The sequence below is a fragment of the Phalacrocorax aristotelis genome, chromosome 2 (assembly GCF_949628215.1).
Source record: "Phalacrocorax aristotelis chromosome 2, bGulAri2.1, whole genome shotgun sequence".
In the NCBI taxonomy this organism is placed as follows: domain Eukaryota; kingdom Metazoa; phylum Chordata; class Aves; order Suliformes; family Phalacrocoracidae; genus Phalacrocorax; species Phalacrocorax aristotelis.
The window spans coordinates 23,253,282-23,275,555 of NC_134277.1; the positions used below are offsets into that span (position 1 = coordinate 23,253,282).

General features: G+C 40.1%; 1 protein-coding gene across 1 annotated transcript in view; it reads left to right on the forward strand.

Annotated features, from left to right (window-relative positions):
* The window catches only part of CUBN (cubilin), a 156,338-nt gene that overhangs the window by 130,240 nt on the left and 3,824 nt on the right, over positions 1 to 22,274 (forward strand). Inside the window, exons 57-65 of the mRNA XM_075082729.1 lie at positions 1,618 to 1,818; positions 4,143 to 4,272; positions 5,204 to 5,421; positions 16,555 to 16,760; positions 17,623 to 17,785; positions 18,247 to 18,455; positions 19,133 to 19,280; positions 19,397 to 19,578; positions 20,697 to 20,862. Of these exons, the coding sequence (XP_074938830.1) occupies positions 1,618 to 1,818; positions 4,143 to 4,272; positions 5,204 to 5,421; positions 16,555 to 16,760; positions 17,623 to 17,785; positions 18,247 to 18,455; positions 19,133 to 19,280; positions 19,397 to 19,578; positions 20,697 to 20,862 (1,623 nt within the window). The remainder of the gene's footprint in view (positions 1 to 1,617; positions 1,819 to 4,142; positions 4,273 to 5,203; positions 5,422 to 16,554; positions 16,761 to 17,622; positions 17,786 to 18,246; positions 18,456 to 19,132; positions 19,281 to 19,396; positions 19,579 to 20,696; positions 20,863 to 22,274) is intronic.

Consider the following 22,274-nt stretch of genomic DNA (forward strand, 5'->3'; position numbering starts at 1 on the left):
TTTTTAATGTAAAACTTCAGAGAGGTTCTAAAATATATCTGGCTGCTGGAAAGACTCTCTTGTTCTTGTGAAACAGAATTATCACTCCATTCCTATTTGTCATCCTGTTTTGCTACAACACTGGGAAGCAGCTTGTTTTGACTGGACAATCTGCAGGAATCACTCCTCTGCAATGCTCTCCTGTTAAATTTAGATAATTCCCGATTAATTCTTTGCAATTTAAGTAACTGCCCCATTGCTGCTAATAGATTGCTAAACATTATAACCTCAATAAACATGTGGTACCCCAGCTTCCATTATGCTTGTAAATAATGAAGAAACAGACAGAGAAAACACCAAGTTGTTCTATATGCCTAACAACTAATGAAGCTTGGTTTTCGGTAGATGTGCACTGTGTTTTTCACTGGCAGCATTAATCCAGTTTCCTTGCATAACCCACGTGGTTCCCTTCTTGCTCTCAGATGATACCCAACCTCTCTAGCTGCAACTATATATCCCTTGGTGGTACCACCCTGGATACCACTAACTTCTCCTTGTGCCCGTGGCTCCCAGCTGGCTCTGAGCTCCCAGGGCGCTCAGTGGAGCTCTGCCCAAACTCACAGCCCTTATGCTGAAAGCACAGCTTGTCCTTCTTTGGGGACATTCCTCTGGCACTCTAACACAGCCACTGACCTTCATGAAACTTATATGAACTTAATTCATTTGAGATCTCTCATCTCAGTCAAATCTGGTTGCAAATGGTGAGGTGGCTAGAAAGTCAGGAAGGTAGGGATCAATCCTCCAGAAAACTAACCTCAAATGAGAAACTGCAAACCAATTGGAAAAAAATATAGAATGCTATCTTCCCCGTTTCTGTGTTTCTTAGTGCTTCTGAATGGGCCGCTTTTCACTCACCCTACTATCTGTACCAATTTACCCCTAAAGTAGTTTGCTCCTGAAAGTCATTGTTTCTTTTTTTGCTCAGTCATCTACAAATCTCCACTGCCTGCCACACTTACAGAATTTCACTGGTGAACTGCAAAATTAAATTAAATTTTTTTTTGTTTTCTGAGTCAAGCTGAAGAATCTGGATTTTGGTACTCCAAACTTTGAGGGAATTCAGAGAGAAAGAAGTCAGCTCTAAAACACATTAGTGTATAGATTTTTTTCATTTTCCCAAACTCTCTCCCTTAATGATTTAAAATTACATGCACTGAGTGCTGACTTCTACATTAGGGGAAAGAAATACCAGGTAGTTGGTTGCCTGTAACACAAGGTGAATTGCTTTGATCTGCAGAGGAGGTCCATGCTTTTGTCATGTCCTCTCATCTCGTAGATGGCATTCACTCAACTATGAACTCCCAAGAGCTCAAGGGGTCTGGAGCCTTTTCTGGACTGTAAGATGTGTTGAATGAGACCAGTCCAATGTCTTATAGACAAGGTCTCTTTGCCTTTTTCTGCCTCAGTTTTTCTGCATGTTAAAAATCGACATTTGCTTCCTCAGCAAGAAAATAATATCTGAGATCCTGGAATGGAAAGTAATATAAAATGTAATTCTTATCCCGTGTGAAGTCTATATACTTGCAGCTCAGTAAATCACATGGAAAATGTGCTGCTAACACTTCTGTCTCCATGCAGCCCCAGCACTCTTGAGCAGAATTTGTCTTTATGATGGAGTAAGCATCTACAGTGGGACCAGGGTTACCCCGCATCCTCTCATCACGCTCTGTGGTAATGAGATCCCTGCCCCAGTCAGCATCTTTGGACCTATGCTGCTCAACTTCTACACTGACTCCCACATTGCAGGCTTTGGATTCCAGGCAAGATACAGAGCAATTGGTGAGTAGCCACTGTCCTGTGCTTTAGGTGGTGGAAATACTCCTATTGGGTAACAGCTCAGTGTAGGAAATGTAGTATCTCATTTTGGGAATGCCCTGGATGGATGTAGATGGTTCATATTCCCTCTGCACTTGCCCAAAAGAGCCCTCATGACCAGGACATGGGACTGTTTGGTGTGTGTTGTCACTGACTGATGTGATATCTCACAGTTCTCATTTCATGACACTACATGGGACCACGTCAGGAACTAAAACACTTTTTATTTTCTGTAGAAAAGAAATGCAACCCATTTTGGCAGGGTTTTTTTGTTGTTGTTGTCATGGTTTTTTTTGTTGTTGTTGTCATGGGTTTTTTCACAATGTTTAAGGATAATCATCACCAGTTTTTTTAACTGAGCTTATTTAAAAGGTTTTATCACATACAGGAGAATGGTCTGAATCTGTTATACCTAAACTACGTTATACCTCATGGAAACCAGAGCAGGATCTTTAAAAGAACTCAGCTACATGCCTCCATTTGATGACCCTCTTGCAGTGCTAGGTATTAATGTAAATAAAAATTGGGATCTAGATATATTTTTATTTTTTAATAAATATTTTAATCAAAACTTTTTGTAATTCACATGAGATCTCTTTTGTTTTAAAAAGGAGATATGTATTAGAAAAAGAAGTTTCCAACTGAGTTTAGAATTTACATCTGCATGAATATAAATATCCCAAAAGGTTAATTTTAATTTCAAAACCAATTTTAATATTTTCTAGGTTTAACTTGTAGAGACAGTACTTCAATTTTTGAAAGCTATTTAAGTTTCTAACTCCAGAGAAAAGTTCTTAACTTTGGTATTTCCCTTAATGCATTCCTCATGTTCAAAGCCACAGCAAAAAGCATAAGGCTAAGTTCTTTATATAAAATGAAAGGCCCTATACAGATAAGACAGAGGGCACTGAGAAATGACAATGTGCAGTTACTCATGGAAAAGACCTTCATAACTCACTCAAGTCAGTTGCTGCTATTTGAATTGTGACTTCTGACATTTAAGAAACATGACTGCAGCCTTATTAGCTTGTTGTATACAAAGCAGATTCTAGCAATTAACATTCCTCTTCCCTCTAGTTGTATTGTTTGCCGAAAAAAAAAGAAAAAGGCTTCTCCCTCCTAGTGTAGAATAATGTTGATTCTTTATCCTCCTGGCTCCTGTCCTTTATCTGCCAGTGCTCCAGGCTGCCAGTCTGAGCATGGCTGAGGAGCCAGGGGCTCTGTATCCAGCGGCACCCTGTATGGGACTGCCTTTGTTAAGGTCATGGCTTGGGCAATGGCATGTCCTTTAGAACATGAAAAGCTGTGTGTGGCTTTAAGCTATTTATCCACAGGACGCAGGGAAAAGTTTTTGCCAAGTTAAGATTATAAAATAAAGGCTGGAGCTAACAATGGAGATTAGAGTTGGTTTTATAATAGTTTTTGTTCCCTCAAGCACTGAAGCTGGGAACAAACATTAGCCACATCCTGGCCTCATCAGCATCCATGGTGTGAAACCCTGAGAAGCCAGGCAGTGCTTTACTTCACAGCTGCAGTTTAACTTGCTTCTCAGCCAGAGAGCAAGTATGCAGTCCTCCATCTCAGCCACCCCGCACTGCTGGCAAGTCCCAGCAGAAGGCAAGGTAAGGAACAGTCCCCAGAGTTAGTGACATGTTGGGACTCCTCTCTGCCTTTCTGCAGAGAACAAATGCTACAGTAATACCCCAGCCATGAGAGGAGGTTGAGGGGTGATGAGAGTCTGTGTACAGTTATTCCAGAAAAGTCAGGGGCAGGGCTACGCATGCAGTTGTGGCTGCTTTTGTGTCAGTGCCAAACTTTCAGAGGCTTCCATGGGGCCAGGATTGGATGAGGGAATTTCTTTGCCTACATATTAGTCAGGTTTCTCTTGGCAAGCTAGAATGGGTACAGGGCTTCTTCAGATACACCTGACACCCTGCTGCACAGGGAACCCTCCCCATCCTGCTGATCCCTGGTCCTGCTGCAGCATACTTGAAATCAGGCTCAATCTTTTACTGCACAAACATGGAGTCATTGCCATTTGGTATGGACTAGTTACAACCTGTTACTTCAACACTGACTCTAGTCTTCCACTGCAGAGCACAACTTGATAGACGTTTCTGCATTTAACAATTCTAGGCATGACAGTGAAGACTGCTCTGAATTTATCAAGGGCTTTTCTTTCCTTATGGCTAAAGAGGGCTAACACGAGCTCCTGCAAGAAATATGAGAATCAGGACCAAGTTGGTATTCAGGCAGTAATCACTCTTTTTCTTCTGTTTCCTCTACAGCTTGCGGTGGCATTTTCAATGGCTCTGCTGGTGTTATCAGCAGTCCAGCCCATTCAGTTCTTGATTATCACAACAACATGAACTGCTCGTACTACATCACAGTTGGAAATGGCAAAATAGTAGCCCTCAAGTAAGTAATCCAAGTTCAGCTTGTCATCGGGGGGCAGGGAGGTCTCTGATTCCAATTAGACAGCTATTATTGACAATTTTCTCTCTATCTTTCCTTTTCCAAGGGGAAAGCTGAACTAAAATGAGAAATGGCTACTGAAGCCCCCTTTATCAACTTCAGGATCCCTTATATCTTTCTCTGTAACTTGTTATGTGCAAAACATCACCACAACTGTAACTTCCCACTTTGGTTAGCAAGAGGGCTAAGAAATTGTAAACATGCGGCTCATGCTTTTAGTTAAATTCTATCAGCCTTTGAGGAGTTATAAGACTCCTATACATTGATATAAGAAAAAAAAAATTCTTTTAGAATGCTGGTACTCACTTTACAGACCGAGTAATAATACCCACCCAGAAAGAGTATACTTCTGAGTGTGTGCAGTTCTGCCTAAAAGAGGGATATGGCTGCCACAGAAACTTGCCACTGAGATATTCAAAGATAGCTACATTCTTCTGTCATATATATGCTGATTGTGAATTAACATTTCCCAAGTAAGTGGAAGACCTAGCTGGGCTGCACTCTGAGCTTGCATTTTATACGCCTCTTACATGCCCAAGGAAATTGCAAGCTGAGCAATTTGCAGAACTGAGAGAGGGTATTTTTGCACAAGGGAGATCTGCTGCTTCACAGAAAGCTGAGGTGTGCTGACAGCTTGCCTTGCAAGAGGCCCAGTGGGTGAGGGTCACTATTTCTTGGAGGCTGTTTGGCTGGAGTGTTTTGCCATGCAGTTAATAGTTCTACTTGCTTGTTCCTGAAGAGAAATGTTTTGTGGCATCTGTGTATGGCTTTGGCTATTGCTACTACTTGGACATGTCCTCAAGCACTAAAACCAAACATAACACAGGAATAGAAATGAAAATGTGATACCTAAAGCTCCAAGTGTATTTTACAGGTTCAACAGCTTCCAGCTTGAAATATCTCCTTCCTGCTACAAAGATTACGTGGCTGTGTATGATGGCTTAGACACCCACGCTCCTCTCCTTGGGAAATTCTGCGGCTCAGAACTGCCTCCAAATATTAAGAGCTCCAGTAATAGCTTGTTCCTGGTGTTTAACACTGATTTCTTTGGTGCAGACAGAGGATGGAAAGCATCTTTCAGGGAGACATTAGGTAAGAGTATTATCAGACTCAACCCCAAGAATCTGCTGGTAAGTAATTTCCATTGGTGAGGAGCAGTTATGGTCTCACTCACTAAGGGTGCTAGGAGCAGAAGAATGTTTCTGATTTTGTAAAAATTGAGTGAACTAAGCTAAATTCTAGGCTTATGGGATCCCTGCATTCCACCCGTGGTTCTGACCCGATTCCTTTTATTCTTTGCTAACCATTTCCTGCCTCTCTGAAGGCATAGAGAGTTCTTGGGTGATTGAAGGCTTAGCAGCACCCAAAGGCCTCTCTTTTGGAGGAAATCTGGCAATACCTGTGAACTCTCATTCTTCCATCGACAAAGGTTGATGCTGTTCTAAAGATGCCTCCTTTCCATCTATCCTCAATTTCCATTTTCTTGCAGTTCACCTCACATCTTTTTAAAAACGAAAGTGTTAAGTTCAGTTAAGGTTGGGGTTCCCCCCCAGGCACGACTGTGCTAATCTCTACTGATTTTGGGGATCAGTCTGGTTAGCTGGCCATAAGTAAATGGGGACCATTGTGAGAAGGCACTGGATGTTAAATGTTTTGATGGACACAATAATCATGGGCAAGCGTAATTATTGCCTTAAAAAAAAGTTTAAGCCCAGTAGTCTATTTTTAAGATCAAGATGTAAAAGGAATTTTTTACCTTCTAATAACATCTGAATTGTTCAGGGATGATAAGCAACAAATGATTTTACATGTAAATTGTTTGCATGTCATCGCTACTAGTTTCCTGTGTAATTAACTCAATGTTTTTGTGATCTAGAAAGAAGTAATTGTCCAGTTTACAAAGCTGGCACTCAGACAGGTCAGAATGAAAGGCCTTTGTAGCAGAACAAACATAGTCTTCTGCTGAGTCATTGAATCCCCTCCCAATCCCTTGCCAGCAACTTTCTCATTTGATACAGTCTGAGAAAGTATTTACAGATAAGGAAAATAACTGGTTCTACAGGCTTTGCCAAGAAAAATATTCCCATACGTCATTACTATTATTAACTCTTTCTTCACTGCACTGTATGTAATTACTATGAGAATCTTTTAAGACCACTCTTGTGGACCGTTATTTCAAGTAACATAATGTTGCTTCATGTGTTGCTGTCTTTAAACTCTTAGGTATCAATTGTCAGAGTTCCACCCCCAGCCTGGGTTTGTGTTTCCAGGGTGAGATCATCAGGAACTCCCCAAGTTCTCGCTCTTCCTGTTGGCGTATAGTCAACTTTTAGCCACTGACTTTAGATTTATTTGCTCAACTTGCCAGAGATTCTGCTTAAGCACACAACAGAACACAGGCCAGGCTCTTTGAGTCAGTACCAAGCCTGATTGTTTCCTAGAGTGAGGAGAAGCCTTTTATGAATAAAATTTGGCATCTATTAGGCTAATTTTTGGAGGGATATTTCTGCAGGCTCCCAAGGAAATGGAGGTTGTGATGTTGCAGGGGTTATTCAGGAGCAGTGGAATTGCAAGTTGGAAAAGATGGCCATGCGGAGATGTGGGTTGTGTGACAAAAAGCCCATGGTGGCAAACTACTTAATGGTAGGTCATCTCTCTCCACTGTGGGAAACAAGCCACAGGACTAAACAACACAGCCATTAGGAAGGATCCTGACAGTCCCATGTTAGTACAGAATGGCCAAAAGGTAGAAAAGTACATTATAAAAGGAAAACATGAGTCACAGTCCTATAAATGTTCCCAGTTTGACTTGTCTGAAAAATAGAGCCAGGAAAAACTGTGACACATCTTTGTACTATGAGGTCTGAGATTCTGCTTCAAATGAAAGAGAATAAAACCATAAAGATCTAAAAGCCTGCTATTTAAAATGTTCCTTTAGAGAAGCTCCCTCACGTCTGTCAAAAGATAAACCCCATGTGGTTTTTTAAGAGTATAAATGCAATCAGATGACAATTAATAATGATAAATCTCTTGGATAAGGAAGATGGTATCTGTAGAGAAACAAGAAGCCTTTTTCTCTGTTGGATGAAAATGAGTGCATTATTCTGTAGTTACCCTAGAGAAGCACAACTGGATAATATAATTATTGCTCTCTGTTTAATGTTGTGAGTGACCCTGATTATGTATTGGAAAGAAGCGAGCAGAAACAGTATGCTCATTTTTAGCAAACTAAACTATTTCCTTTCCTCATAGGCTTTTCCAATTTCTTTCCTGACCAGGCTTCTCTCAGGGGTACTACCAAAATCCAGAGTTATGCATTCTTTCTCTCTTGTGAATTTTATTAGTAGGGAGTCTATGTGAAAAACATTATGGTGGGAGGGAAGAGAGAAGATGAAGTAGGAAACTCACAGAAGCCTAGCAAGACTGACAGAAACCAGGCATTCAAAGAGTTAAACCTTAAAATTTCTGTAGAAAAACATGTTCTGTTTTAATTAAAACAATTTTATTACATCACTGATCCTGCACCCACTAGAATATTTAAGGTGCCCCCCACTAGTCACAAAAAGGAGACTAACAGAAAGTATGAAATGGTATGGATTTGACAGTACAGCAATATCTCTCCCTTTCTGTCAAATGTCTTTTCCTTTAGCATGTTATTCCATACGCTCTGCAATATAATATCAAGTGCACATTTCACAAGCAGCATTCTTTGTCATAATCGACTCTGTGTTATGCTGCATTTGAGGCAGGGGAGCATATGGCCCTTGTTGGTGCAGTTCAGAGGGTTTCTAGTTTCACTGTCTCTGCTGCTAAGTTTGGACACTTATTGACCTCATTTTTTGATTCATTGGACATGCTCTCAAGCTGAGCTGGTGAACTGGGCTGACTGGAGGATCCCAGCCTGCTCCACATGTTAGATTTGTGCAAAGAAAGAATCCTCTTACCTTAGTCACCACTGACCTTTTTTCTGCCGTTATTTTCAGACTGTAAAATGAGAACTATACCTCCTTTCAACAGCGAGTGTGTGCTCCTCTAGGCAATCAATAAAAGGATGAGAAGAGATAAATCAATAGCAGCTTAAGTTATTTGGTTACACGAGATGTCTCTGTGAAGGAAGGAAAGCTAAGATCTCTCCCCAAAGAATGATGTCTGCATGTACTGAGCTTGTGACTCCACCAAAGATCTCCTCATTATCTCTCCAGCTCTAAGAGGAGACCTGAGTTTTTCAGCTGACCCTGGCTGGCAGGGACAGAGCCTGCACATACCTCTGCCATCCCTGCTGTGATAGCATTTATCACATGCTTTTGTGATAAATGGAGCTTCTGCCTATTCCCATCCAGCAGTGGGGTAACCCTCTCATGCCAATTTGTGATCCCTCTGAGGCTTATGATACAAAGGCTGAGAAGACATAAAAGGGTTGGGTTTTTTTCTTATTTTTAAAGAGTCAGCAACCCCTGTCAGGAGATGTAGCTGTGACCTTATTAACAACACATTATTTTCACTTTGCAGCTTTTTGTGCTCACTTACATAGCCCCATTGTCTCAGTAATGAAAAATATCATAGAATCATAGAATGTCCTGAGTTGGAAGGGACCCACAAGGATCATCGAGTCCAACTCCTGTCCCTGCACAGGACAACCCCAAAATTCACACCACGTCTCTGAGGGCATTGTCCCAAGAGCTTCTTGAATATCATCAGGCTTGGTGCCTGTTCGAGTGCTCCACACTCCCCTGGCACATCTTCCTGCCATTCCCTTGGGTCCTGTCATTGGTCACCAGAGAGAAGAGACCAGCACCTGCCCCTCCTTCTTCCTCCCCTTGTAAGGAAGCTCCAGACTGTGATGAGGCCTGCCCTCAGCCTCCTCTTCTCTAGGCTGAACAAACCAAGTGACTTTAGCCGCTCCTTATACCGTTTCCCCTCTAACCCTTCACCAACTTCGTGGCCCTCCTCTGGACACTCTCTAGTAGCTTTGTATCCTTAATGCACTGTGATGCCCAAAACTGCACCCAGCACTCGAGGTGAGGCCGCACCAGCGCAGAGCAGAGCGGGACAATCCCCTCCCTCGGCCGGCTGCAATGCAGGGCTTGATGCACCCCAGGGCACGGTTGGCCCTCTTGGCTGCCAGGGCACACTGTTGGCTCATGTTCAACTTGCCGTCGACCAGAAACCCCAGGTCCCTCTCTGCAGAGCTGCTCTCCGGCCTCTCATTCCCCAGTCTGTATGAACATCCAGGGTTGCTGTGCCCAAGGTGCAAAATCCGGCACTTGCCCTTGTTCAACCTCATACGGTTGGTGATTGCCCAGCTCTCTAATTGGTCTGGATCTCTCTGCAGGGCCTCTCTGCCCTCAAGAGTGTCACATTCTAAACATATATTGCCACGTATATCACATTCTAAATCATCAGGGAAGGGTCTAGGGGGTTTTCTGAAAGGCAGGTTTGCTCATGGGGTCTGTCTGAGGAATCCAAATGAATTTACAAGCAGCAAAGTGTTACACATATTTAGATAAGTGGGTCAAGTGGGAAAGCTGTTCCTGAGCTTTCTTCATACAATAGAGGCAAAACCGAAACAGAGTTGGGACAGTGGGGAAAGTGGGATGGAAGAGGGCAGAAGGACTGCCTGTTTTCTCTCTACAGCCCTAAATCCTGCTCAACTTCAAGCTGCAGCCAGCTCTTTCTCCTCCCCTTTTTTACACTGTCTCTTGGGACCATGCAGGAGAAATTCACATTTATACTTTGTGAAAGAGCAGTATGTTGTACTGTATTAATACTAATGTTGTCCTTTGTTTGCATTTCCTTGGGGCTTACGAGCTCATGGGCCGTGATTCCACTGCACTAGGCACTGCACAGGCAGAATAAAGCAACAATCTGCTGTCACAAAGAGTCTATGATTTAACACAAGATGAGGAAAACCAGATGGATATAGACAGGAAAGAAGAATAGGGTGGCAACAATGAGAAAATTAGTGATGTAGGCTCTAAGGCAGAAGAAATTCCTCCAAAACCTTTGGCAACCATTAGACTGTTAGAATGTGAAGTCCTTAAACACCCCGTCCTCTGCATTGTCCTCAGTTTGCCCAGTTTTTCCCTCAGGGATGCCTCTGTCCTTTTAGTCAAATGAGCATTTCTACTGAATGAATATTAATGATTTTACATAGGGGAAAAAAATCATAAGTGAGTAGAGTTTAGAAGAAACACAGTTGGGAAAAGGAATCTTCTCTGATATACCAGAAAAATGCATTAATAGGTAATTTACATAAATAGTGTAGTATGCATATCATAGAAATAGATTATAATCTCTATGCTTTTCTTCCTGACAAAATGATCTGTAACTTACCTGATAAATCACCCAGAGGTATCCGTCTTCCCTTATTCTATTAGCTGTGTATTGAATTACTTGTTTCCTGTTTGAAATACAATACACTGTCTATCACTAATGGATTTACTGTTATCCTCTCGCTTAATGAAATTAAAATGTACTTTAAAAAAAACTGATCCAGTAGAATTTTCACAGCACTTTTATGTTACTTCATTTTAAAAACAAAATATTTGCTTGATATAGTTCTAAGTCCAGTTCTGCTCTGCAAACTGAAAGCTTGGCTTACTCCATATTCAGTTTCTAGGTGCAGATTTTCAGCAGTGCTCAGCATGCACAGTTGCTGCAGAGATTTTTTGATTGTCCAGAATTGCTGGAAAAAAACCCCACTTCTGAATGGGCAATATAAGGTGTAAAATATTGGTTTGGTTATTCTTTTGCATAGGTCAGGATTAGGTGTTCTTTTGTGAGTAATTTCTAAATTCTTACACCATCAGCAGTAATTCATTGCACTGATTTATGTAAATAACGTTAGCATCTGCTGTAGGTGGCACCAGGCACCTGTACTGACATCATCAGCTATGGCCTATTAGGTGGGAAAGGACTCAGCACAGCTGAATCTCAGGTTCCCTGCAAATTTTTATCGCTCCAACAACAAAATCTTAGAAGAACATGTCCTTGACTATGGTATGTGAATGCTGTTGCATTTTCTCATGTCTTTGGAAAAGCAGCAGTGCCTAGTAAAGATTTCACAGCCCATTAGGACAGGTTTCCAAAGGTGTATCTCAGGATACCCAACCCAGACTTAGAGCCTGGTGCTGTGGAGTCTAGCTGAGATGCAATTTGCTTGAAACTCACAAGCCTTCTTGAAAAATTTATTTTGGCTTTTGATTCACACAATTTTTTACCAGATATATAACACATTAATATTATACATTTCAGATTCATTACATTGTCATGGCTTAACTATGATCAGCTTAACCTATTAAAATAATTAATAAGTAGTGGCTAATAATATCTTTTTTTGATCTTATTATTGTCCCTGAAAATAAGAACATCCATAACAAGCTCAGAATATATGTTCATAAGTCACAATTCCTGGACTGTTTCTAAATGTATTTTGGGGATCAAATATAAAAATATGCATCAGCTTGAAATCTGACTAAATTTAGAAAGCACTTGTGGTGTTGAAATACATCTTTTCAATGTCTCTGAAAAGAATACAACAGTTAAGCTAAGGGATAGTCTACAAATGCCTCTCAGAAATGTCAGTTATTTAATGTCTGTGATATTTCTTCTCCCAAAGCAAAATAAATAGATGTGCTTTGCTTATTCAAACTGGACAGACAAGAAGAGAGGTAGACTTGTAAATAAGACATGTCTGACTGATCTGAAAAAATGAGGTGAAAAATAGTTTTCAGAAACAGTGATTAAGCATAACATTGTAGGTGACTAAACAGTTAAAAGCCGATGGGATATTCAGATTAAAGGCACTTCACACAACTGTGGGCAAACTCTGCTGGTATGAATCGTCTTAGCTTCACTAAAGCCAATGACTGCTTCAGCTGAAAATCTGCACTCTGGTGCATTCAGACAAAGGCTGAAGAGACATTTCTGATTCACATCTCAAGAGAGACCTGCAAAGGCCTGGGCAGCTGTGATGCCAACAGGACCCTAGTGCAGTATGAGAAAGTGTTAGAGTGAGGCCAGACTGCATGTCTGCCTCTGGTCTCTCAGACAAGCATCAAGGAGATGGATAGGATGGAACATACATTACAGCTTTGCAGAACCAGGGCAGGCTTGGCACAGAGCATGTCTGGACTGTTATATTTGGGATCAGCCAATAGTCTAAAAAGTTAAGAATATGAACTTCATCTGACTGCATTTGTGAACTCCCGCTAAAGCAGGAGACTGGGGCTTTACAGTCCTAAATGTCACTGCTGGAACCATTGCCGGGCCATCAAAACAGTCAAAAACCCTTTCTGTGTAAAGGCTAAGCTGAGGACTAAAATGTCATGTGCTTTCAGAAATGTCCTCCTGAAATGTTGCAGGCACTGTTGTCGGGGTGAGCACTGTTGCCTGCTGCCACGCAAAGTCACGATGTCTGTACAGCCATTGCCAAACACAGGAACTGACCGCTACAGCTCAGCTTGTGAAGGTTTACCAATGTTCAGTACCAGCCATGAGACAAAGTACGACAGTACTATTCCTCTTTCCAGCCCTATGTCCTCCCAAGCCTTACTGTTTGAAGCCATGATCTAAACAAGCTATCAGATAATTATTACAGCCACAATTAGTCCAGCCACTCCTCCGCACTGGAAGTAAGACCTGTCAGGAAAGAAGCATTAGTCTTGGCAGAGTTAATCTTTGCTTATTCTGATTTTTAGTTCAGATCAGAGAGAAGCCTAGAGTACCCAGGGATGCTTCTAGGTGATACCTAATGTGATTCAGATATCTGGGAGAGGATCTTATTACTGTTCAAGCAGAACTAGAACAGTTATTTGAACTTTGCTGCCTTCTCGTAAACATTTCTGGTGCTCATTTAAGTGAGAAGGAAAGGACAGCAAAATCAGTTTGTTGTGTTTTGAGGTGTCATTGGTTTAGCTGTTTCTGACAGATTAAAAACTATTCAGCAGGCTTCCTTTCATAGCATCCCCACCTGTATAAATGAACCTTTCCCCCGGCTGTGCTTCAAAGGCAGGCAGCTTTAAAGATTCATCTTCATCTTTGTTCCATATCTAGAGGACGTAACTATTAACAAAGAAACATGTGCTTGCTCTCTACTGTAATTATTTCTATTTGCCATAGGGAACCTTCAATTCCTTCTTCTCTGAATGGTCCTTCAGCCTTTTAGTTTCATTAATGCTTCTCACCAAAAGCAATTAGTGATGACAGTGTGTGCCCTAGTTCTTCTGATAATTTGTGTTCTCAGGCAAGCTGTTTATGAGGAGGACAGGATTGCAATCTGATTTATGATGACCTTATGATTTTTTAATTTTAAATAAGAAACCAGAGACTGAAACAACACAGTAAGCCATGTAGTCAATCCATCTGCTCACACACAGATTGTTCTGTAAGTTGTATTTCCCATTATTTTTATCAAGTTTATTTTTTAATATCTAGGAGGCTATTCTAGAAATTAACAGGCTTTTTAGACCCACATTTGGCCTAAATTTTAGCTACAATTATTTCTGACTGTGTTAGCCAACGATAAATATCATTCCATCAGTGCTCACGGGAAGGCTGGATGGCTACTATTTGGCTTTCTGTTCAGAAGTGGTGCTGATTTTTAAAATTATGAGTTGTGTCCTGGGTAAAGTGCAGTGCATTAGTGTTTCTTTCAGCATGAGTTCCCTCCTGTTAAGCAGCTGGTTCTTCATTTACTTGTGGGTGTTCCCTAGATCTACACAGCTTCACTATTCTGTAACTTTTAGTGGTTGCAATCAGATGTAAGGTTGAATAATACTGAAAAGCACCAAGATAGACAGCTTTTTCGACAAGGGCTTCTCTTTATTTGGCTTGATGCAGGGCTACGTGATATCTGGTTGGCTTCCAGTCTAGCTGTTATTTATAACGTACTGTCCTGTAAGCATTTGACTCAATCCCGGCTGACCAGGCTAAGCATTGTGAAAGCTAATGATGAAACCTCATCTTTATTAACTGTAAATCATACTTTTACTTATTTTTCCTCCCTTTAGACACTATTACTGGCTATGCTAGCTAGAATTAATTTTCTGATAAAGAGGATTTGGCCTGTTTTTTTTTCTGTTGGGTCCATTTTATGTGCTGTACATACACAAGTTACCCACATCTATTTTTTGTCATCTGAGCTGCCTTTATAGCTGCAGAGCAAGCAGTGAAGTGCACCACTCCAAAGGTCCAGTTGTTTGATAGCCAAAAAAAAAAGAAAATCCAACAGCACTGAGAGCTTTCCTGTTGCGTGGCTCTGTGGCAATTCCCTGCTATCTGTTGCAACAGTCTGACTGGCATCTCTGCAACTCTAACCCTGAAAAGGGTGAAGGGGAGATTTCTGAGGTGTCTGACTCATATATCACTACAGATTCAATGTTGCAGGGCTGGATAGTCAGACTATGATCTACGCCTAATGATTATATGCTTAATGTTATGTTTACTAGATGGTGCCCAAAATGTTTATCAGCAAGTGGCTCCAACAAGTTGTTTCAGGGGGGCTGAAAAAATCATGCAGAAGGGTGAACCCAGAGAAAAATATAGCAAAACTGCCCACTTAGGGCCCAGGCACCCTCCTGTCTGACATTTTCCTCATTTCGAGACTATTTGTGAGAACATGATTTATTGCTCACATTTCCCCCGCTGTTGTTCGCAGCTTCTGCAGTGGCATTGGAATGAACGCTAACACTTTTCCAAGTTTCTGACTTCATTAACAGCCCACAAAACTGGACCAGAGTTTATTGATCCCTAACTTTCTCTCTTTGTAATACGTTTCTTCTTTCAGTTCATTTTTGGATATAGCAAAAGCTTAAATCTCATGTTATTAAGATTTTGGTTTTAAGCAAACTTATTTTCAGGGTGGGGTTTTTCCGGCTTTGGTTAGTACAGCAGGATGACATTTAGCCTTAGTCACTCGGGTTTAACCATTACAGTCTTGCAAGACAGGGCTGTCTCCAACCCTGGGTTACTGATGCAATCCTGATACTTGGATGCTGATTTTTCACCAGAGTGATCCTTTGTAACACTGTAGCACAAGTAGGGCGCAGTTTTATATGACTGGTAATATACCTGTGTGTGAAGGTTAAGTCACTGCGTGTCAGCCAGACAGGCATATTTTACACACGCATATGAAATTATGAAATTCTGCTCATGTTGCTTAGCCACAGCTGTAGCTTCTTTTATTATCTAATTCTCCTGAAAGGATTCGCTGTGGGAGACAGCAGGTTGCTTGCAGTTACCGCTTTGCTCTGTGCCGTTTACAAAAACTCTCTCAGATTCAAAAGCAAGAGTATGAATGACACTTTATTTTAATTCCTGAATTAAATAAGTGGCCAGGAAACCCCATAGAGATGTGGGAAGGAAGCATAAAGTTAAAAAATTGATCAGATTTACTAGCCCAGTCCAACCTCTGGAAATCAAACTATATAAAAAAAACCCAAGAGAAGTAAAAAAAATAAAAAAGACATCCCTTCAGATAGCCTGTATTTTTTGCCTTTTTGTACTTAAACACAATAAAAGGGTTCTGATCTTCTAATAATTTATTTTCTCCAAAAGTAGTTTCTTTCAGTGTGACTGAAAATATTATAGGGTTTAAATTTTCCCAGCAAGTAACTACAGTAAGGGACTTAGCTCTGTATGTGGGATTCAAATGAAAAGCAGCCTGCTTTGCAGAGGGGTTGTACGTTCCCACTACGAAAATTGCTTCCAGAAGCAAGTCTCTTTTAGCTAGATTCCTGGATATGAGTCTGGGTCCCAGTGTCAGGCTGCCAAATTCGATCCCGGCAGAACGAGGTCATATTGCCAAAATAAGCAATTTAATTTTCAAAGTCAACAGTCCAGTGCCCCCTACTGTCCAAATACTCCCACTAGCAGGTAAGAATTACATTAAAAGGCTGCCTAACCACTATTCTTCTATCTAATTTTTGTCCTCTGTCTTCTTACAGGCCCTTTTAAAAAATCTGTTGCTTCATTTTCAAAGTGGATACTGATTTTATATTCAATAGAAGACATAAGCCTTTCTTAATTCACTCTACCAAATCTAATTGTGATTCATATCTATTTAACGCTGTTTGTGTTGAAAGCCTTTTAATCATTCAGATAGTCCTTGTGAGACAGATCAGTAAAATTCTGTAGCACAGAAAAAGCTGCCGGCTTGACATTAAAGATCTGAAGATTAAATAAATGCCAGGAATTGCTTTTAGAAAGCTTCTGCTTCTTCAACAGGACCTCAGAATGGCTGTGGTGGTTACTTGACAGATTCAGATGATGGCTTTGGCTCGCCAGTCTCCAGTGCGTTCAGAAGATATGAGAAAAATCTGGACTGTGTATGGACCATAACTGCACCTGTGAACAAACTGATCAACCTCACCTTCACTTCATTCGCGCTTGAAGCACAGTCTGCTCAGGCTTGCCGATATGATTATGTCAAAGTAAGATAAATGCGTATTTTAACAAGAAAATACCAGTGAGATACAATCCATTATCCTCTCCATGAGGCTAAAACTTAATCAATAGAAAATAGTCTTAAGAAGAAATTAAACTGCTTAATATAATTACAATTTTTTTGTTGGATTAGACTACTACTTCAGATGACATCTTGCCTTTTTGGAAACCAATAAGAGTTTTAACATTGTTATGGGGACAAGCTTCTAGTCTTAGAATGGCTATATAAATGAGTATTTCTTTCACAGAATAGAAACAAAACAAAACTCAAGCACTTTGAAACTAAGCTTGCAGATTCATTATCATACACAATTTCATGAAAGGACTTTAATTTATAAAATTTTGAATAAATAAGTGTTGATGCTCAGTGCTTATCTGTGAAAGCTATTTTCTTGGAGATGAGCATATAAAACGTAGGATAGCAGAATGCTGCTAAACAAGATCCACCAAGGAGTATTACAGATATTGCTGAGCACTAGAGATGCTCAATGAAACTAGGAAAGAATCCCACATTTTCATGAATAAAATAACCTTTCTCATTGAAAAGCGCTTTGAGATTACCTATAAAATAGGAATCAGAATGCCAAAATAAAATAGAATAAATTTTTAATAGGTTTGCTGAGATGGGACCAGAATGTTCCATAATGAGATTTACACTGTCCAACAGAATTAGTTAATATGGCCGTGAATAATTATAGCAATTAAGAACATCCTGTTAAAGCACAAAAGCACCTACTGTGTTTCAAGTAAAAGAAATTGTAATGTCAGGAGGGGTCAGAGAATTTTATTTCTATTTATTTGTTTGCTGTGCCTAAACTATTTGTGGCTTATATACTTTTCTTCTTTCAGGTTTTTGATGGAGATAATGAAAATGCCAATTTAGTTGGCACATTCTGCGGATCTACAGTGCCAGCTCCTTTTACTTCTACACGTAATTCCTTGACTGTGAAATTTATCACAGACAATTCTGTGGAAAGGGAGGGTTTCAATGCTACCTACACTACAGTGGATCGTAAGTATACATATATATGTATCCACACATATTGTTGTGACTCTTTTGTGGAAATTGATATTTAAATAATAAATCATCAAAATTTGTTGTAGACATAGGGCTCAAGAAAGGGCAAAGACAGTCCTTAGTGCAGCATCTCTAAGCAAGATAAAAGCAGTACTGCTAGACCCCAGTGCAATTCTCTTTGGTCTTGACTAGTTGCGGGGTGGCTGTCAGTCTGGAGCGCAAAAGAGGAACGCTTACAGACTTAACAAATATGCTGATATTATAGGGAACAATAATTTATTTTAGTTTTATGTTGTACATTGACACAGCATAAGCATGTGTTTTACATTTTTTTTCTTCTAGAGAGTCACAGGTAAATACAAAACTATATTGCTCAGTGTAGTTTTGCCCAATAAATATTTTTTCCAGTTGGAAAGGTTTTCATTCTATGATGCATTTACTACTGTTTTACACAGGACTGTGTGGAGGAATATATAATGCAACTTCTACATCCCTGACGGCGATGTCTCCTAACTTCCCCAATGAATATCCCCCCTTCACTGTCTGTACTTGGGTCATTGATGCCCCTCCACAGCAGCAAGTCAGGGTGGTGGTAGAGGTCTTCCACCTTCATTCCCGCCAGGACTGCTCTCAGAACTACCTAGAGCTCCAGGACTCACCAACAGTAAGAAATTTGCAGTTGATACCATTCCCCATTCACATTCACCTCCCTTCACTCTTTGTAAAGAGAGGAGAAACCCAAGATTCGGTAATAGATTAATTGATGATTCTGTGTGAGGGACACATCCAACGCATTACACCCTGTACCCTTTTTAAGGTGTGTTAACTGGTACACAGACTTGATGGAAGCACACTATACACGCATTCAATTAGACCTGGTAAGCGTTACACATTTTTTCACAGTTGCACCAAGTAACAGAGCTGCCAAACTTAACACAGCAACAAATAACACAGAAAATAACTGCCAATAGCAAGTTTTCATAACCTAATTGTACTTTCTCCCATCCAAGAACCATAATAAAAATGAATATTTGTGCCAAGACGACTATTTGTAAAAAGCACCAGAAAAAAAATCCCTGTTTATGTCCCTTGTATTATACTATTCTAAACCTTCTTTCATTCTTTCTTATTTTAGCATGAAAATACCTGTTACATTTGATTTGTTTCTTACAATAATTGAACATAAAATGTTGAGATATTATTAAGTGATTTCTGTGAGAACTTTAAAATGCAATTGCATAACTGGTACAGAAAGTGTTGAGAGATTTATTCACCTCAAGTTCAGTAGGTAGAAAACCAAAATATATCATTAGGTAATTTGTGACATGTGTTGAATTCCAGCACAGCCAAGGATCAGTCCATAGATTCTGTGGCACCGAAACTTTTCCAGTCCCTGAATTTTATTCTTATGATCGCACTGCCATTGTGACTTTCAAATCAGATGAATATATGATTAATAATGGAGTCAAATTTACCTATCAAGCCACAGGTAAGCTTGAAGAAATGTCTAGAAAATCTACCTACCATTGTCTTTGTTTATTCCATACAGTGTAAAGCAATACAGAAATCTGAAATGCTTACATGTTTCTGGTTTTCTGTCTCAAGGTTGCAGCAGAGAATATAACCAGCCATTTGGTTACCTGAAGAGCCCTGGCTGGCCTGGTCATCATCCCAATAATATGGACTGTTCTATCATTCTACGAGCTCCCCTGAATCACACAATTTCTCTCTTTTTCCATGCTTTCAGTTTGGAAGACAGCATCCAGTGTTCACATGATTTCCTAGAGGTATCAAGCTAGTATCCATATTTTGTTGGCCTGTGTCAAAATCTGATGAATTCAAAGGATATTAATAAGCCTTGATCAAGTCTGATCTGAACTGACAGTAGGGACTAATTTACTGCTACATTTTTGTGGTGATAGGTACTCAGATGCTATAGTACGAGTTTAAACAATACACACTATAGTAAGTCCAAAACTAATGAATAAGTAGTTTAATTATCAGCTAACTCATCTTTACCTAGCTCTTGTTGATGTTACACAGTTAATAGAGCATGTTGGGATAGTTTTCATCTGATATTAACATCAGTGCACGAATGGAAAGCCATAAATCTGAGTGTTTTTATTCCAGCAGTAGATTTCATCTGCTTGATATTTTTCCTTAAAAGGATGGGTTTTTTCCTAAAAGAGCATTTTTGTTTAAACAAAACAAAACAAAACAAAACAAAACAACAACAACAAAAAAAAGCTCTTGTAGCAAGTGTAGGATACTTGCAAAGGTACTTTGTATCAACAAAAAAGCATATCCTCCTACACAATCCTCACTCTCCTTTCGTGCTTGTTGAAGTTTTCGCTGTTCACTGGTCAGGTGACAAAAATCAGATGTCTGTGGCAGAATCATTATTTAGCTCTCCTTTCATATCCTCTTTACTGTCTCAAGAAATGGATCTAAGCACCAGCATTATTGGAGCTCAGGAAGAAAATCAGATTAAATCTGAGCTATGTAATATGATTTGTGTCTTAATGTGACCAGGTAAAAGAGTGGTCTGCAGGGTAAAGAATTAATCTTTTCACCTGGAATATTAACATTTCCTATGAAAAGTAAAACATGGGCTTGAATTTCAAAAGCACATCTTAGCTATCAGTCAAATAATTTTTTTCAGTGAGATTTACCACGCCATAAAATTTAGCTGTTTCTGATGATACTTCTTCTGTGCAATTACTTACAAAACCCATACATTCCTTCTGTAGAGGAATATATAGTAGGAAAAGTGACAGTGTTAAAATGAAAATTACGGTATGCATGCAACTCATGACATAGTTTGTGCTGTGCTTGTATTACTGCATAATTTTACCAGTGTATAACTGGCATAGGGAGTTAATGTTGACATTTTTTTTTCTTGAAGGTCAGAAATGGGAGTGATGTGCAATCACCACTACTTGGCAGGTTCTGTGGAAACACTGTTCCCAGTCCCATCTTCCCCAAAAATCATGTTGTCTACCTTCGTTTCAAGAGTGATTTTTCAGGGGCTCATGATGGATATGAGATTACCTGGACTTCATCATCAAGTGGTAAGGCTGTAAAAACGAAGTAATTCCACTCAGCAATTGTACATAGAGGGAAAATACACAAATGTAAAATTCAGCCTGCTCAGTTTGGGCCCTGACTCATCAGCACTTAAGACCTTCCCAAGCACCCATAGTCCACCTTATTCAGTCAGTGGAGAGGGGTAGTTGTTCTTGAAGACCAGCGGGGCAAGATCCATTTTATGGGATGGGAGCAATTCCCTCCCTCTAATATTGACTTTAGCAATCCCAGAGGATGTAGTCCACGTAAGATTAAGGTCTACCTCTTTCACTGAGACATCAGAAAATATCAGGAACACCTATCCTGGGATCCAGAGTGGTGTTAGTGACTCAGTGTACTCCACTGGTAGTCCAGTTGTGATATGCCCTAGGACCTAGGTACTGCTAAGCCTGAAGAGGACTGAAATTTGCCCCAAGAAAATAATTTAACTATAATGCTGTGCAGTGACTATATTGTAGACGCGTTCATAAATGGCTTCTGAAATGGCAGTGAATAGCTGGGTAATAGTTCACAGAACCATAGAATCATAGAATGTCCTGAGTTGGAAGGGACCCACACGGAACATCGAGTCCAACTCCTGTCCCACACAGGACAACCCCAAAATTCACACCATAATAGTTTGTTTGTGACACTAAGTTACCAGAGGTAGGAAAGTTCATGGCCATCTGAAAAGCACTGCAGAATAACCTTACAGTATTGAGTGGCTTAGTGATGAAATGGCACATTAAGTTCAGTGTAGGAAAGTGCTGATGAAGAACATGGGCAAAAAAAGACAATCCTAACTTTCCTTACAAAAATATGGGCTCTGAGTTGACTTTTATTACTCAGCAACAAGATCTTGGGGCTAAAATAGTTCTATGAATACCAGATCTCACTGCTCACTAATAATCAGGTAGGCTAGCAAAATGCTAGGAATTGTTGGGAAAGGAAGACAGACAAACAGACAGCCACTGTAGAAATCCATAGTTCACTCACAAATTGAATGATGTGCACAGTTCAGGTGTGCTCCTCTTATAAACAATCCAGCATAACCAAGGGCTCATCATAAAATTGGCTTCTGCATGAGGTATGCTGAGACTTTTTAATCTGGTTAAGAAACTACTGAGGTCTATAAAATTCAGTGATATTGGATTATAAATAGTGATCAACTCTTCGTTGGCTTTTCCTTTATAAGAACTAGAGACCATCAGATAAAGCCAGGAGGTGGTAGGTTCAAAACAAACCAAACAAAACAGTTCTTCACAAGGTATGCACTTAAGCTGTGGAGCTCCGTCCCATAGGATGCTACAAATGTACATGGATTCAAGGGCTACCTGAACAAGTTCATGGAGGACATCTGATAAAGACTATTAAATACAAAGATGCCATTGCTGGGAGCTGGGAGCTGAAAACTCTT